The sequence below is a fragment of the Taeniopygia guttata genome, chromosome 2 (genome assembly GCF_048771995.1).
Source record: "Taeniopygia guttata chromosome 2, bTaeGut7.mat, whole genome shotgun sequence".
NCBI lineage: Eukaryota > Metazoa > Chordata > Aves > Passeriformes > Estrildidae > Taeniopygia > Taeniopygia guttata.
This window is the reverse complement of record NC_133026.1, coordinates 77,695,187-77,711,415: the sequence shown is the minus strand read 5'-3', so window position 1 is coordinate 77,711,415 and position 16,229 is coordinate 77,695,187. Positions and strand designations below refer to the sequence as shown.

General features: G+C 39.0%; 1 protein-coding gene across 2 annotated transcripts in view; it reads left to right on the top strand.

Annotated features, from left to right (window-relative positions):
- The window catches only part of TRIO (trio Rho guanine nucleotide exchange factor), a 248,556-nt gene that overhangs the window by 69,628 nt on the left and 162,699 nt on the right, over positions 1-16,229 (top strand). For both annotated transcript variants that reach the window (XM_030267063.4, XM_032746898.3), the window contains exons 2-5: positions 2,282-2,356; positions 8,900-9,014; positions 12,343-12,535; positions 13,168-13,680. In XM_030267063.4, coding sequence (XP_030122923.4) covers positions 2,282-2,356; positions 8,900-9,014; positions 12,343-12,535; positions 13,168-13,680 — 896 coding nt within the window. The remainder of the gene's footprint in view (positions 1-2,281; positions 2,357-8,899; positions 9,015-12,342; positions 12,536-13,167; positions 13,681-16,229) is intronic.

The following is a 16,229-nucleotide window of genomic DNA, read 5'->3' as shown; positions in this document are numbered from 1 at the left end:
CAATCTGGACCCCAATCAGGTTTCCACCCTCCAGATAATCAACACCCAGTCCATCTGCAGGGAGAGAGTAGTCTCTCTTGTGCCACAGACCCCCCAAAGAAACACAGCTGCCACATCCTGTGCTTCCATGTCACCACATGGCACCGCCCGGAGAAAAAAGTTTGCCAGTGGTGACCCTCTCCTTTCCATGCACAGTGCTCTCACCACCAATGCATGGATGGACAGACTGCTTTTTAGCATTTTTCCTTTCAAGGATGCCCTGCCAAGAGGGGAAAAAACAACAGTTCAGTTTTTCATTTTTGGGACCAACAGTCCCCCCCATTTTCCCCTGGGGCCGAGGATCCACGAACAGAGATCTTCTTCTCTTCTTCCTCTCTGAAGACAGGGGGCACCACCACAAACCTCCTTAACTTTTCTCTGTTCGCTCCACTTCTGTCTTTTCCCAGCTGAAGCATGGTCTCTTTGGCTCACCAGCATCCTCCTAAAATACAGTCTCTCTTGGAGGAGAAGATCAGTTCAGTTTGTGGCTACCAAGAAAAAGTCCAGCCAAACAGCCACTCCATCATCTCCTTTCACCTAGAATTTCTCCTTCCAACATCCCGGGTCCCAGGCTGTCTCTCTTCCTCTCTTTTTCAAACCAAGGAGGAGAAAAATTTCACAAAGCTTTCATTTCTCAAGGAAGGGTTAAAAGTCCGGACTCCCCAAGATGGCTTGCTGCCCAGGCTCCAGCTCCCACAGCCCGGCTGGGCACCTTGCGGCCCCCCCGCTCTTCTCCTTACCCGCTGTGAACTGCTGACAAAACCACCGCCGTCTCTTTCTCTCTCTTGGGAGAGAAAGAGAGACTCTGGGGGGGAACGGAGACATCCCAGATTTCTCCACCCTTCCATCTGCAGGGGGGCCAGCCTGGTTCCAGTCCCTCCACCCTTGGGCCTACTTCCGAAGGCCACATGGCTTCTCCCCTCCCCCACCCGCTCGTCGCCGGGCAGGGGAGAGTCCTGCACTGACTGCCGACCTGAACCCAAGAGCGAGTTCCCCTGGGAATTCTGCTTTTAACCCCTCTGTGTTCTCAGAGGCGTGTCTACTTTCAATTGGTCAATGTCCAAACTGACCTCTTCCTTCCGGAAAAATTCTTTTTCCGTGTCAAACCACGACAAAAGGGTATGAAGCATTTGGATATTTTTGAGGAGGAAAAGTCTTGACAGCACTTTTGTGCTTCAGTAGTTATAAAGAAGCAATGAGCTTCCCATTTAACCCCAGCAGAAGTACTTTTCTTTGGATATAGGATTATTTTAAACAACACATGAATCCAAACAGACCAGGAAGGGTTGTACACATAAGTTAGTTGAAGATGTGTCACCAAGTTCTTCTTGTAAGATGAACAATATTGGCCTAAATATGACCAACTCTGTATTGTACAGGTGAAATATAACGTAAAAAAATGCTTCCTAAATCTTCCTTGTCAAAGAAGGAAGAACTTCAGAATTTGGCCACAGAACTAAAGTAGTAGAAATAGGAAGCAGAGAGGGAGGAACAAACTGCTGATGTGCTGCTTTGCAACATTGACTGTAATCACTCACCTTGGGCACTGTGTCATACTCCATGTATGTACAGAGGTAGTATGGTAAAAAGTCCTCTCACTTGCAAAATGCTGCTTCTGTCAGGCACCAGGAAAAAATTCTGCTTACAGAAGTGATTTAAGAAACGTTGCATGTAAATAGTGTTGGGGATTTTTGGTGGGTCTTTTTTTGGTTTTTTTGGGTGGGTTGGGTTTTTTTTTGGTGGGTTTTTTTGTTTGGGTGTTTTTGTTTGTTTGTCATTGTTGTGGGATTTTGGGTGGGGTTTTTGGTTTGGGATTTTTTTTTAAATTAATGGTAATTGTTCCAAGCAAGCATACTTCTTATAGCTTAATACTCTTTATATCTGCTGGTAAAAAAAAAAAAAAAAAAAAAGAAAAAAAAAAGTGGAATTTGGAATGCATAAAAGCCACGGGATCCATATGATAGTTTTTGTTAACTGATGAAAAAGGCTAATTCTGAATCTTGTTTTCTACTGAGGCTTGCTAACAGGCCTTGCTATTTGTGTTAAGCTGGTCAAAGTGATGACATATCTTTAAAGTTTAGCTTATTTTTTGACAGACTTTTATTGTAAGGGTATCTTAATTCCTGTAATCATAACATTCATAATGTATTCCAAAGATAAATGTTATTCAGTGCATTCGTTAAATGTAGAAGCTGGGCTTGTCTGAATTTTTGACTAATCATCTTCTCTTCTTTTTTTTCAGGGTTTTGCAAAAATGACGAAATGAAAGCTATGGAAGTATTGCCAATTTTAAAGGAAAAAGTTGCATACCTTTCAGGTACAGTTTTTTGAAGAATGCCCAACTGTGTTGTTAGTAGCATATAAAATGGTATTTAAAATACTTTATATATCATTACAAAATTAATTAAAAGCTAGGGCAGCACTGATTCCTGTTGGATATCCTAAGCATAACATAAGCATTTTGAAAGGCATAATAAAGGAGGTATGTTTTCTTGAATGTGGAACGTTGCTAGTTTTTGTGTTGGTCATGTTAAGTCCTGCATTCCTCCTGGCCACACATCCTTATTTACAGCAGCTTAGAACCTTCTGTACTGATGTCATATTCCTTTTCTTATTTTCTGGTTCTTCTGATGGGGAATTTTACAGAGATGCCTTTGTTATTGATCCATCTGCAGCATATTCTGGAGAAATATGTCTGTTGTAGAAGTGAAGTTCAGTTGCCTGTCTTTTGAAGTACACTTAGTATTTTCATGGGGAACTGACTTAGCATGTAATTTTAGGTAATTCCAGTATGCACATTGAATTTGGTTGGTTACTGAACAAAGAATAGCAGGAGAACTTAAAAGTGGGATGTATATGAGTTAGTATCCTAACATAGCCTATAACATTATAAGTAACTTTACTTGGTGAAATGATGGGCTGAGGTGCTTATTTTTGTAAACTTCATTTTGGTGTGACTTTCTGTTGGGATTGAACACCATCATTCTCTCAGCCATAATCTTAGTGTCAAATGATTTAGAAGACAGTCTCATATTTGCAGGTAGTTTTTGGGGTAATTTTTCAAGAATGCCAAAAGTAAAGCTCTTGTCTATAACTATTAAAACATATACAATTATTCCTGCAATTGTACTCTTAATTTAAGAGTGCACAGATGTACTCTTTGCTGTGCATGGATGCTGACACCTACAAGTACGGCATGTAGTATGTAGTACTTTATCCTGTCCACTCTGCTGAGTAAAGTAGAGGTACAAAGCAAAAAGATGTGTGGGGAAGGTTTTTGTTTGTTTGTTTTCTTTTTTTTTAATGTTTTTTTCTTAAAAGATCCTGGCAACTGTAATGAGTAAGCCCAGTTTTCCTGGTAGCTTGGGAATTGTAGTACTGGTGAAGGCTAGCTTAGAACTCTTATTTGTAGAGGGAAAGAAGAGGAGAAAAGAGGGTTAAGCACAGTATTTAAATCCCTCATTACTTTTTGGACCTTGTCTTATGTCATTGAATAAAAATTAAGTCAGTTTTCAGTCCAAGACCTCTGAATTTTTAAGATGTCCAGTACTTAGTTTAGACCCTTTAAAAGGGACCTGAAAAATGATAGGTTTTTCTAATGTTAGTTTGTAAGCAGATGGCATTCTGAAAGGCTTTAATTCAATGAAAGTGAAATTGGCCAAATGAAAGATGAAGATAAATTTAAGGGGAGATGATAAACTGTGAATCAGAACAGAGGAGATGTTGGCAGAAATAAATGGTTGCCAACTTGCCTGTGTGAAGATAGCAACTCCTAATGGAACAATGGAGCAAACAGCTGTGGGCAACAAGACTGGCTAGAACTGATCTGCCAAAATCCATAGTTTCACATTTCCATTGCAAGTGAAATTCAAATGGAATGAGATTCATTAGTAGTGCAAATGAATTAAGAAGCCCTTAAATACAACAACCTACAACAGTACTCTGCAGTGTGTTCTCCCCCTCCCCCCAGTAAAGTACCACCACCACTAGGACTTAACCACTGTGCAACTAGAACTGCCAAGCTTTATACCTGGGAACACGAAGATATTTGTTGATTTAGTTTCATTCATTTGGTTTACTGAACAGATTTTCACCTAACTGAGAATCAGTAAACTGCTTGAGCACTGGATGTCTTACCACCTGAAATAGTTACATCTTTAGGCTTTTCTTTGAAGTACAAATAGAGTCTTGCATTTTTTTGTGTTAAATTTAAACTGAAACCTGTCAAAGTACAAATAGTCTCATATCTCTGTACATACCTAAGCAAGGAGAGCATTTTCTTACAAGGTGCAGTTATGTTGGTTTCATATAAGGAAATAGCCCTTGATAACTTGTCTTGCCATAAAAGCCAACTGTTTAGCTTTCTTTACTAGAGTACTTTGTAACTAGGTTAAAACACATTTCTTAAAAAAGCTGCGCTAGTCAGCCTGTTGGATTTTAGTGCCATTTGGAGGCCATTGAAAATACTGCTCTTAGTGATGTTCACTAAAGAGAAATGATGCATGTTAGGTGACTCATGTGAGTTACCAGATATATGTTTGTGTGACACACTGTCATAAACAGAATATCTCAATAGTGGGGTGCGGCAGTGTATCAAAGGAAATGGATTAAAATTGAAGTCTTACTAATGAAAGCTGTAGTAGTGTAGTATGTTTCTGTTAAACAGTAATAGAAGATTGAATTGGATAAAGACTATTGCAAGCCAAGAAATTCCAACTGATGCCTCATGCATTCTTGCTTTTAACTTTCCCATTTGTATAAGACACAGGGACATCAGGAACAAAGGATATGAGGGTTAGTTACTGTAAAAGGCCTAAGAAAGCTGTCATTAGAGCTGATGAAAAAACCCCAAGTCTTAGGGACTTTTTTTTATTATTATTATTTGCAATTGTGCTACCTGGTTTAAGACTGGATAGTCAAGTTCTTTTCATCTAAAAGCTTATTAATTTATTACTCATCTAGGCCTGGAATTTGTACAACAAAGTTTGTCTCTGATGTACAAAAGTTTCAGGATATGATTTATCAGAAATTTAAGCACCATTTTTAAAAATGGACTTTTTCTGTGATGTATGTGGAGCTGGAGCCAACTGAAGTGGCCTTCACAATGACATAAAAATGACACATTGAAACAATACATGATACAGGAGTTGCAGTGTGGGAAGGGCCTGGAGGACTGGTCTGAGATGACTGCATGTAACAAAATATTTGCATAAAATTCTTAGAGAGTGTTAAAGACAATTCAGCTTATGCTTTCGCCTGCTAGCTGCTGCTTTTTAAAGAATATCTACCCTAAGCAATTTTTTTGGGGGACTGGAGTCAGTATCACCAGCTGAAACTGGTAGACCTGAAGGTAGCCTATGGTGCAATGGGGAGAGCGATCATTAAGGGCTGTAGCAGACTATCAACTACTCTTGGTAGCCTTGGAGCCCAGTGATGGTTCTGGACTCAGCAGGGTCCTTGGCTGTTGAACTCTGTCTTGTCATTTATCATTCCTTTCTCTTACAACTGCTGTCTTTTTTTTGTTTGTTTGTTTGTTTTTGTTTTGTTTTGTTTTGTTTTTCCTGTCATTTGCTGTGTAAAAACCCTCAAAGGTCTCTGCTTTGGCAAGTGAGTCAGGATGGTCAAGATTTGCCTATCTCCATTAGAATGAAACAACTCAATTTTTCATCTTAAGTCTCACTTAAGAGGGTCATGGAAGATAAGAATATGAATTTCCTTTTAAATTTTGCTTTCTGGCATTGTAACTTAATGGAGATTCAAAGATGCTTTTGCCTCTTTTGAGTTTCATTTAGTGTCTGACAGGCAGCATGTCTGTTGTAGACAATCTCTAGAGACTTTGACAGCCAGGCTTAGTTTCTTTGGCAAACACACACTAACTGTGTTGGAGGGGGATAGTGATGAATTTTTGAGTGACTGGTATTATTTATTGTTTTTATATTTATTTTTATCTTCTCTTGACCTTCATTTCTAAGTGATTTTTGAAAAAAAATTGTTTAGCAACATGGAATCACAAAGAAGATGATTTGAAATGAGAAATTCTGGGCTGAAGATACTGTTTTTCTGCGTTTTCATGGGACAGGAGAAAACAGTCCATACATCTGTGGTTGAAAACATATATGTGAAATTGAGCTTGCAAGACTCTGTCTGTGCTATTACAGATGTTGATAAAGACATCCTACTGAGCTTGAATTTGGTGTTTAGCAACAGTAACATTTTGTTTTCACTAGCAAGGGGTTGGATATCAAATTATATTTTACTATTCAACTATAGCAAGTCTGTGGCTATAGCAATTTTATGGCTGAGATGAATGCATCTAAGTTGAACCACTTATGTCAGACTTTTTGCCTTATATATTAAGTGGATTCAGAATTTCCTGTGTCTCTAACAAAATTAAAAACTATAAACTTACAATTGGGAATCTGCGAAGCAGAATAGGATAAAAATACAAATTCAGTGGTTAAATAGTTTCCATCCGCTCAATCTACATATTGAGTGTGAAATATTATATACCTAAATTCTCCTAGTAATTAATTTAATCATCGAATTCCAAGATCATTTAGGTTGGAAAAGACCTTTAAGACCTCTTTGATTCTGGCCCTTATCCTAGCACTGCCAAGTCCACCACTAACCATGTCCCCAAGTGCTGCATCTACACGTCTTTTACATGCTGCCGGGGTGGTGACTCAACCACTTCTCAGTCAACCAGTTGTCCAATGCATGACAACTCTTTTGGTGAATATATTTTTCCTAATATTTCATCTAAACATTCTCTGGTGCAACTTGAGGTAATTTCCTCTCATCTTGTCGCTTGTTACCATATAGAAGAGAACAACACTCACCCCACTGCTGCCTCCTTTCAGGGAGTTGCAGAGAGCAGTAAGGTGTCATCTGAGCCTCTTCTTGTCCAGGCTAAACAATCCCAGCTCCCTCAGAGGCTCTTCATAAGCCTTGTCCTCCAAACCCTTCATCAGCTCTGCCTCCCTTCCCTGGACATACTCCAGCACCTCAGTGTCCTCCTTGTAGTGACTGGGCCCAGAACTGGACACAGGATTCCAGGTGTGCCCTCAGCAGTGCCAAATACAGGGGGACGATCACTGCCCTCCTTTTGCTGGCCACACTGTTGCTGATACAGGCCAGGGTGCTATTGGCCTTCTTGGCCACCTAGGCACACTTCTGGGTCCTGTTCAGGTGCTGTCAATTGGCACCTCCAGGTCCTTCTCCACTAGACAGATTTCCAGCCTCTTTCCCCCAGCCTCTAGCACTGCCTTGGGTTTCTGTGATCCAGGTCCCAGCATCTGGCCTTGTTTAACCTCATACTGCTGACCTTGCCCCATCAGTCCAGTCCTGCCCAACCTTGCATCACCTGCGAACTTCCCCTTTAACAGTCAGCTTTCTTGTCACTGTCATTAACGCTAGACAATCACTCTGTTCAGGACTACCTTGCTGACTCTCCTGCCTTGCCTATCAGTTCTGAAGGGTTTACAGCCATCCATTGCAGCATCCCGGTTGTGCAAGTCATCCCACCATGTTTCCGTGGTTGCAACTATGTCGCAGTTTTCTTGCTGCCCAATGGCTTCCAGGTCTTCTGTTTATTGTGCAAGCGATGTTCATTGGTATAGATGCACTTCAGCTGGGCTATTAATTCTGTTACCTTTTTTGGGGCAGAAGCTGTAATTCCTACATGACCATTCTCAGGTGCTTCCATGCTTTCTGACACATTCTGGCACATCTCTTACATTTTGGCTGCTGCGTGGATCTCTGTTCCTACCTTCTGTGAGATGGCAGTCTGAAAGACCTTGCTAGTTCACCATTCCTCAGAACTGGTGTTCTGCCTCCATGCTGATCTCTAGCAAGCATGGCTTTATCAAGTCTAAAGCTCTTTCACTGAGCCCTGATAATTCCTCTGCAAAGGTCCTTTTTCTCCTTTTAGGCAGGTGTACCTTGTCTATCACGAGCAGGCCCAGTGTCATGTAAACCAGCCCATGATCAGAAAACCTAAAAATCTCCCCCACTGACACCAGGCTCAGAGGCAGGTATTGATCTGATGGCTCTTCCCATTTCTTCCCTTATGATTCCCTGCAACAGGAAGCACAGAGAAAGCACTACTTGTGCTCCTGATCCTCCAACCAGTCATCCCAAGGCTTTCAGGGAGAGACTTCAGTCACATCTCTCTTGATTGCCCTTGGGCTTCTAATTGCAATTTCTTGCTCCCTGAAGAATCGGTTAGTAATAATGGATTTTCTCAAGGGCCATACCAGGGTAGAAAGCTTTCTCATAACATCTTTAACCTGGGGCTCAGGGAGGCAGCAGGCTTCCTGAAGAAGTTGGCACACTGGGCCTTTGTTCCCTTCAGAAGGGATTCTCCTGTGACAATGATCCGTCTTCAACTTCTCACCTCCTCCCGGAGCTCTGTCACTAAGCAGAGGAGCTCCCCTACCTAGGCACACCTCCCACAGCTGTGCTCTCTGCTGCCATATAATCTAAATACTTGCCTATAAAGTAGCATAATTCTGTATTTAAATTAAACCTGTACAATTGCTGAGTCAAAAATTAAATACATAACAGAGTGCCATTGCTGGAGATGTCACACTACCAGTCAAACTTGAAGATGACTGTAATGTCTAAGTGTAATGCTCTGGTTATTCTTTGTTTCAATTTTTTTGCATTTGCCTTTTCACTGTAGGAATTGTGGCTATATGCTGAACAATAATCCCAACATTTAATCTTAAATTTGTCTCAAAATGACAATGTTGTCATTTAGGTTGAAATCACTTTTTTAAAAGTAGATACTGAATACTAGTTCTGCAAAAAATAATTTTATGTTATACTGTGGAGTCTTCTAACATTTTTAATTTTTCAGGTGGCAGAGATAAGCGTGGAGGTCCCATTCTAACATTTCCAGCTCGTAGTAATCATGACAGAATACGGCAAGAAGACCTTAGAAGACTAATTTCCTATCTAGCATGTATTCCTAGGTAAGCAATCATCTGTTAACGTCTAAGGCTGTATAACAAAATAAATGGATTATGTTGCAGTACTCTCACAAGCTAGCAGACTGAGTGAGTTAATAACATTAGCAAATCAATACCAAATTTTGTCATTTGCTATTTTCAAGTGGCTTTTTGGAAGAGAAGTAATTACTCTGCCTTGTAAAAGGAAGGCAGCTGGCAGAAGGGCTGATGTGCTTTAGCTAAAAGTAGTTTGTGTCTCGGAAATGGCACTGCCATGCCACATTGATGTTGCTGTGTTGAAGACTGAAAGTACAACTCAAAGGCTTTCAGTACATCAATAAGTAGAAACATGCTGGTCGTTATTCACCATATGCCTTGTGTGGAGTGCAGTCAGCACAGGACTCCTAACTCTTGTTTGTGTTAGATAAGTCATAGTGTCTTGATACCGCATGGAAATAACCAGGAGAAAGGTATGAGCAGTTGCTTATAAAGGTCTCAGATAAACCTTTGGAGTGATCTGTGAAAGTACTGATATCATTGCATTATCAGCAATTCAACCTATGAATTGCAGTGAGTTTTTTAAATAAATTTGCAGAAGTCAAATCCAGTGCTAGTGTGTGTGTGTGCATATATACAACTTTATATATATATATATATATATATATATATATATATATATATATGTATAAAGTTGTATATATATATGAGATACTTCAAACAAAAGTTATGTATTTTGTATGTATCTAAAAAAACGTTCCTTCATATAGAACTTAGCTTTCTGTAGTAATCAAGTTGGGAACAAAAATGATCCTAAGACTCTGACTTTAGGTCTATCTTGGAACCTTCAGCATTTGTTGCATGCTGCAGCAATGCTGACTGTGCTTGACTCTATTTGTCTATGACCACAAGCAGCAGTTGTCATTACAGTTGAAAAAAGTTCGTTGGACGACATCCCTGAGTGCAGTATCTTCCATGTTTGTATCATGTGCTAATTTACTGAGAGTCTTTGCACTTGATGTAATCAAATAATAGTTTCTGACTGAGAAAGGTTTCATAAAAGTAACTTCAAGGCATCTGTCTGAGAGGATTCATGGCCACGTTTTTGTGAAGTTAACTGAGGGACTCGGGGGACTTAGAGAAAGGAGAACAGGGAAGAAGGCTTGAAACTTTTACTCTCGGATTTGAATGGTGAGATGTATTCTAGCCATCAAGTTACTAGAGGAGTTAATAGATAAATATGCATCAAAATTTGTCCAAGAATATTTTTAGAGATAATCAGGGCAAGAAACAGTCGTCTTCTGGCAATAGGTGTACATTAGTTAGTTTAGATCAATAGATCTAAAATTAAAAGAAAGTCAGTGCATGTTTTATACTCTTTAAGCATGGCAACTTTGAGAATAAAAGGGAGCTTTATCAAAAGCAAGACCTGTTTTCATACAAGTCATGTGTAAGGGTCTGATTATGCAATTCTAGTGAATTAGAAGTCCCAATTGGTACAAATATCCCTGAACTTTTGGGTTTTCTGTTATTTGTTGCAGTACTGTTACTTGATGTAGCTGAAGATACATAGGTATCAGTTGTTTGGCAAGAGATCTAAAAGCTCAGGTTGACTCAATCTCACAGTTTTACTGATTTTACAAGTTACCTGATTTAAAAATACAACTAAATTTATGGCATCACCACAGAGTGGGCCACATATCTTAGTGTAATTAAGACTTATCAGTACATGACCTTGGCTCCCTAGAACAATTCTTGTGATCCTTGGCCAAAAGAAATTCAGATTGTGTAGGTGATGTGGCTCCATGATGGAGCACACAGCCATACTGTATCACATGATGAGGGACTATTTTGGACAACCCAGTAGATGCGTGCCTTGTGAATTAGTAGCAAGCACTCCCTGTGCAACCCTCAGTTTGATAGGATAGGGATGGGCTGAGCAGCGCTCCTACTACCATTTGGCCTTTCAGTAATAGGTCTATCTTTAAGACAGTAGTTGTTTTTTTCCCTTGAATCCTGTGAGGATTTTAGCAAACATTTTCACCGTGGTCAGAAAATTGTATGTTGTATGCCTGCCTACATGTATGCCAAGCTAGTTACTTTTAATATATTTTGCTTCTGCCATTGCATTTTTGGCATTCCTATGGACAGGTGGGAGAGGCTGCATTTATCATGATAAATTCTTCTTTTTCCTAGCTTTAAACTTTTCAAAGGTAAAAAAACCTTCCCCTTCTGAGGAACCCATGTTACCACTTCTTCCAGATCTCCTGTATCAGTCATAATCCATCTTTCTGCAATGTGGCCAGTAAGACTGAGTAAAATATGCCAGTGAATCTTCCCTGCCTCTTTGACACTCCAAAAACCTCACCACATGAACTGTAGAATGACATTGAATTAGTCACATGCCTGAAAGTGACTCATACTCAAACTATGGACATTTGGTCATGTTTGATAGTCTGTTGGCTATGGTGCATTGGTTTTGAAATGTTTTCCTTCCTATGGTCATACTACAAGATCATGTAGCAAATTCTGCTGGAACAAAATCAGAGTTACTGGTGGTGGTGATTGTCACTTTTGATCAGTGGCAAGAACTAAATGTACGGAAGATACTGATAGAAAGAAATTAAATTTTCCATTCTCAGAGGGAATGTCAGAGAATTTGAGTATAAGGTCTGTCAACTTTTGGACAGCAAAATTGAGCTCAAATTTTGTAGAAACAGATTGATGTGGTTTTCTTCATAACCATAAAATACTGTGTTGTCCTTTAACTATCCACAAATCAATCCTGTTATGAAAGAAATTGTCAATAAATGGGTGTCTTTCCTCTACAGACTCTTAACTCTCAGATAAAATGGTTCTAAATTTGAGACAGTTTAAAAAAGTTGCAAAGTGGTAGGTGAGATCAGTTTACCATCTTCTGTCTTTTTAAAGGATCCTCTCAATCATTAGAAAGACATGAATATTATCATCAGTCAAATAAGTGTGTGTTCTGAAGAGTGATTTTTAAATGTATTAGATATTACTGCTTTAGGAAATGGTAGGCTTACTGTGTGTGTTAGGTGAGGGAGAAACAAGACTGGACGATGAATCATCATGAATATAAACAGTGAAAATGAAAGTGAAGATAATGACAGAATATCAAATCAGCAACAGATATAAAGCTATCCCCCACAAGGAATTTGGCATGGGGGTGAAAGAAGCATCTTGAGAGAGTTATTGAGATCTGCTGTATATGGTCAGCTAGTGAGCAGTGAGACCCTGAGGAGACCACGTTTATTAGACAGTGGGGTTCAGTAGAGTGTTGTGCTGGAAATTGAAACACTTGCTTGATAACCTTTCCTTCTGTTTTCTGCAGTGAGGAAGTATGTAAACGAGGATTCACCGTCATTGTAGATATGCGTGGGTCAAAATGGGACTCCATAAAGCCTCTGCTGAAGATTTTACAGGAATCCTTTCCCTGTTGTATTCATGTTGCACTGATAATCAAACCAGACAATTTCTGGCAGAAACAGAGGACTAACTTTGGCAGCTCTAAGTTTGAGTTTGAGGTAATTTCCCCTATGGCATACAAATTTATGTTTATTTTGTAGTTTTAAATGTTCTCACTAATGATCAGCACCTTGAAAACTCTCAGATAAATTATATTCTGGCTGGAAGCAGGGGTACTTTAGACCAATGGTGCTAGAAGAAATGTGGTTTTCTTCATGTACTTAGGCTAGGTAATTGTGTATGTTGTTGTTTATATTCTTTTTGTAAGCTCAAGAAAGATTCAATTAGGTTTTTCCCCCAGACGATAAAAACTTAAGTTTTGTCTCTTTGTTATCTTAGTTTGCATTATGGTAATATTGATATCTCCAGAATCCAGAGGAAATCAGCTGAATTAACCTTGCTATTATCCTCCTTCAGCTTTGCAATACACAAAGTCAAAACAGTAATTGAAAAGTGGTTGCTGTTTTGTTCTTAAATGTAGTGAGGTAAGAAAGAAATGTGAGAAAATACCTGCAAGACCTCCTGTCTTCTGCTGATCAGAATTGACACTTGAAATGTGTGAGAAAAGTTGTTGTGTGGACTAAACGAGCAAAATTATCAACTCTTACAAAAAGAAAAGCAAAAACTTGAAAAGAAATTTCAAATTCATTTCAGTAACAGAATTCTTTTCTTTCCATTTTAATTTTTTTAGACAAATATGGTATCTTTGGAAGGCCTTACCAAAGTAGTTGATCCTTCTCAGCTAACCCCAGAATTTGATGGCTGTTTGGAGTACAACCATGAGGAGTGGATAGAAATCAGAGTTGCCTTTGAGGACTACATTAGCAATGCAACCCATATGCTGTCAAGACTGGAGGAACTGCAAGATATATTGTCAAAAAAGGAAATGCCTCAGGACCTGGAAGGTGCTCGCAATATGATAGAGGAGCATTCACAATTAAAAAAGAAAGTCATTAAGGCCCCTATCGAGGACCTTGATGTGGAAGGACAAAAGCTGCTCCAGCAGATACAGAGCAGTGATAGCTTTCCCAAAAAGAACTCTGGGTCAGGGAATGCAGACTTACAGAACCTTTTACCCAAAGTGTCCACCATGCTGGACAGGCTGCACTCAACACGGCAGCATCTGCATCAGATGTGGCATGTGCGGAAATTGAAATTGGACCAATGCTTTCAGCTCAGGCTGTTTGAGCAGGATGCTGAAAAGGTAAGGATTGAGCGAGGAGACTATAAATGGCCGATACTTCACAGACTTGAAAGAAGTACCAAGGGTAACTGAAGATAGTAATTTTTGTCTTTGAAGTTAATCACTAGCCTTTTAATGAGAAATAAGGGACTTCTTGATTGAGAGGCGCTCAGGGTGTTCTGGAGTAAGGAGCATGGGGTAGTACTTCTAAGCTGTAAGAACACAGGAAGATCTTACCAAAGAAAATTCTAACTGCTAATTACTTCAAAGTGCTTATTTTGTTAAGCATTTGTTCCAGACAGATGCCTTTGCATGCATCAAATAAAGGAGAATGCTGTATACTTTATAAATGCAGATGATTACGGACTACATTGGTCTTCTTTTGAGTGATCTTTGGGAAGTGAGTGACAGGCAGTCAACAAAGCCTGAAGAGGCTGACATGGGTAACTGCTTCATTGATGTAGGGTTTGAAGTTCCAGGCTAAAAACTGATGTATCTCTTCTGACAGTGCATATGTCATTAACAGGGAACTCAGTGATTTCAGAATGTTTTGGGCTAACCAGTCCATTCAAATGAGAAAGCCCTTGATTGTCGTGGAATTTGAAGAGGAAGTATGGCAGGCAGATCACTTTTAGATGAGCTCAAATTAGGTCTATTTTCATGTAGAATGGTTTTGCAGTCACTTATTATTAACTTGTTACCATGGAACGAATAGCCTTAAGGAAGGGTGAGGATTTTTTCTCTGAGAGTAGTAGTAACTAGACTATGCACTCAAGTAGTATGTTTTTTGTCAGAACTTAAAGTACTCAGATTTCTTGAAGTATTTTACATAAGATTGCCTGAACTTCATGACACCAATGGTCCATGTTAAACCAGTATTCTGCTTTCCAGCAGCTGTCACTAACAGATGCATGGGGAAGAGTAAAAGCAGAACAAACATATGAAAACTTAACATCTTCTTGCTTCTTCATGTGTATTCTTTGCCCATACTTTCCCTTACGCTCATAATTTCAGCTCAGGGACTTTCTTTACACTACTGTAAAGTTTTCTGCTGTGTTTAAAAAATAAATATATTTTTAAAAGTACCATTTAAAGCAAATGTTTACTGGATGGGTATAGCTGAAAATAGTAGGGACATGAAGAGAGTTGGAAAAAAAGTTGGAAGTTATTATCTATTTCTAAAATGAGTTATAAAATAATGCAAGCTGTTGTTCTAGTGTTGTTCTTTCAGACTCAAATGCATTTTATCAACTTTGCAGCCACTTCATTACAGCATTAATTTTTCTGCATTATAGCATATCTTTCAGTATCATGTGAGTACCATCAAAATACATTTTGTTAATTTTCTCATATTTTATCAAATTGCTTACATGACTTGGGCTTTAACAAACTTCTTGTGAAATACTTGAGCCTGTAGGATTGACCTCTGTCCTGCCATGTGGTTGCATAAGCTCCTATCAGTTTCTATGTTTCTGATTCCAGGAATAAGTCTATATTAAATTAATACATCTTTCTTTCAAAAGGGAAATATTAGGCGCCTCAAAATGAGGTTGACAGCAGCTATTATACCTGGGACAGTTAGCCAGTAAAAAAGATGGAAAAGGAGGTTTGTGTAATATCCCAACTCACTTGTGGATTAAGACCCCTGCCTTAATCTACTTGCAGCCTGTATTTTTACTGCTTGTGTCAGATTAGATTTCACAGCTCATGACTGTTTTATCAGTGTATGTCTGTATTTTAATGAAATGTGGGAAAGGATGGGATCTTCGTTGGAAAGAAAAAAGGGTATTGCATGGGGAGAAATAAACATGTTCCTTTTGGAGGACTTGCTCAATTCAGTGGAAGAAATTTGGACTGGTTCAGAAGAAGAGAAGACAAAAAAGGGACAAGGTGGGAGGGAATCTGATTGGAATTGCCCTTTAAGTGTCTGAAGGCAGCAAATAAAAGTGACCTAGAGGAGGATAGTCAAAAGCAGTACCAGTGTCTGTTTTGAGTAATGTTCTAGCACATATTCACTGAGTTTTAGATAAAAAGCTTTAAATTTTAGGAGTATATGATCAACTGTCTCAGTTATCAAAACTTCAGAAGTTTGGTTTACAGTTCTTAGCATACTGTGGTCTGCTTATAATTTAGTTTGTCATGTACTTGGGACCAATACTGGACTTGATAATGTTGTTCTGTTAGCCAGCATAACCGGAAAGATCTTTAAATGAACACTTACTGCTTACTGCTACTGTTTTTTCCTGGGCAATCTATTTCAGTTTATCCGGAGAGCAGGTGGTATGTCTCTTTTACTGAGATATAGCAAAGATTTCAAAACCATAGTGAGCAGGTGGGGTGTTAAACAGCTCTTTGCTGTGTTGCTTGGTCTTTGAAAACTTTGTCATCCAGTGCCACTGTTAACATACCTGTGTGCCTTCATTGATGGCTATAGTCTTATAAGATATCTCCTAAATTTTTTTTGAATATTAAAATATTCCTTTTTTTCTTTTGAAAAACAAGCATATTTAAAGATTATTCTTATTTTTTTCTGAAGAAAGGTAGCTCTGTGCTCACATGTACTTTTAATA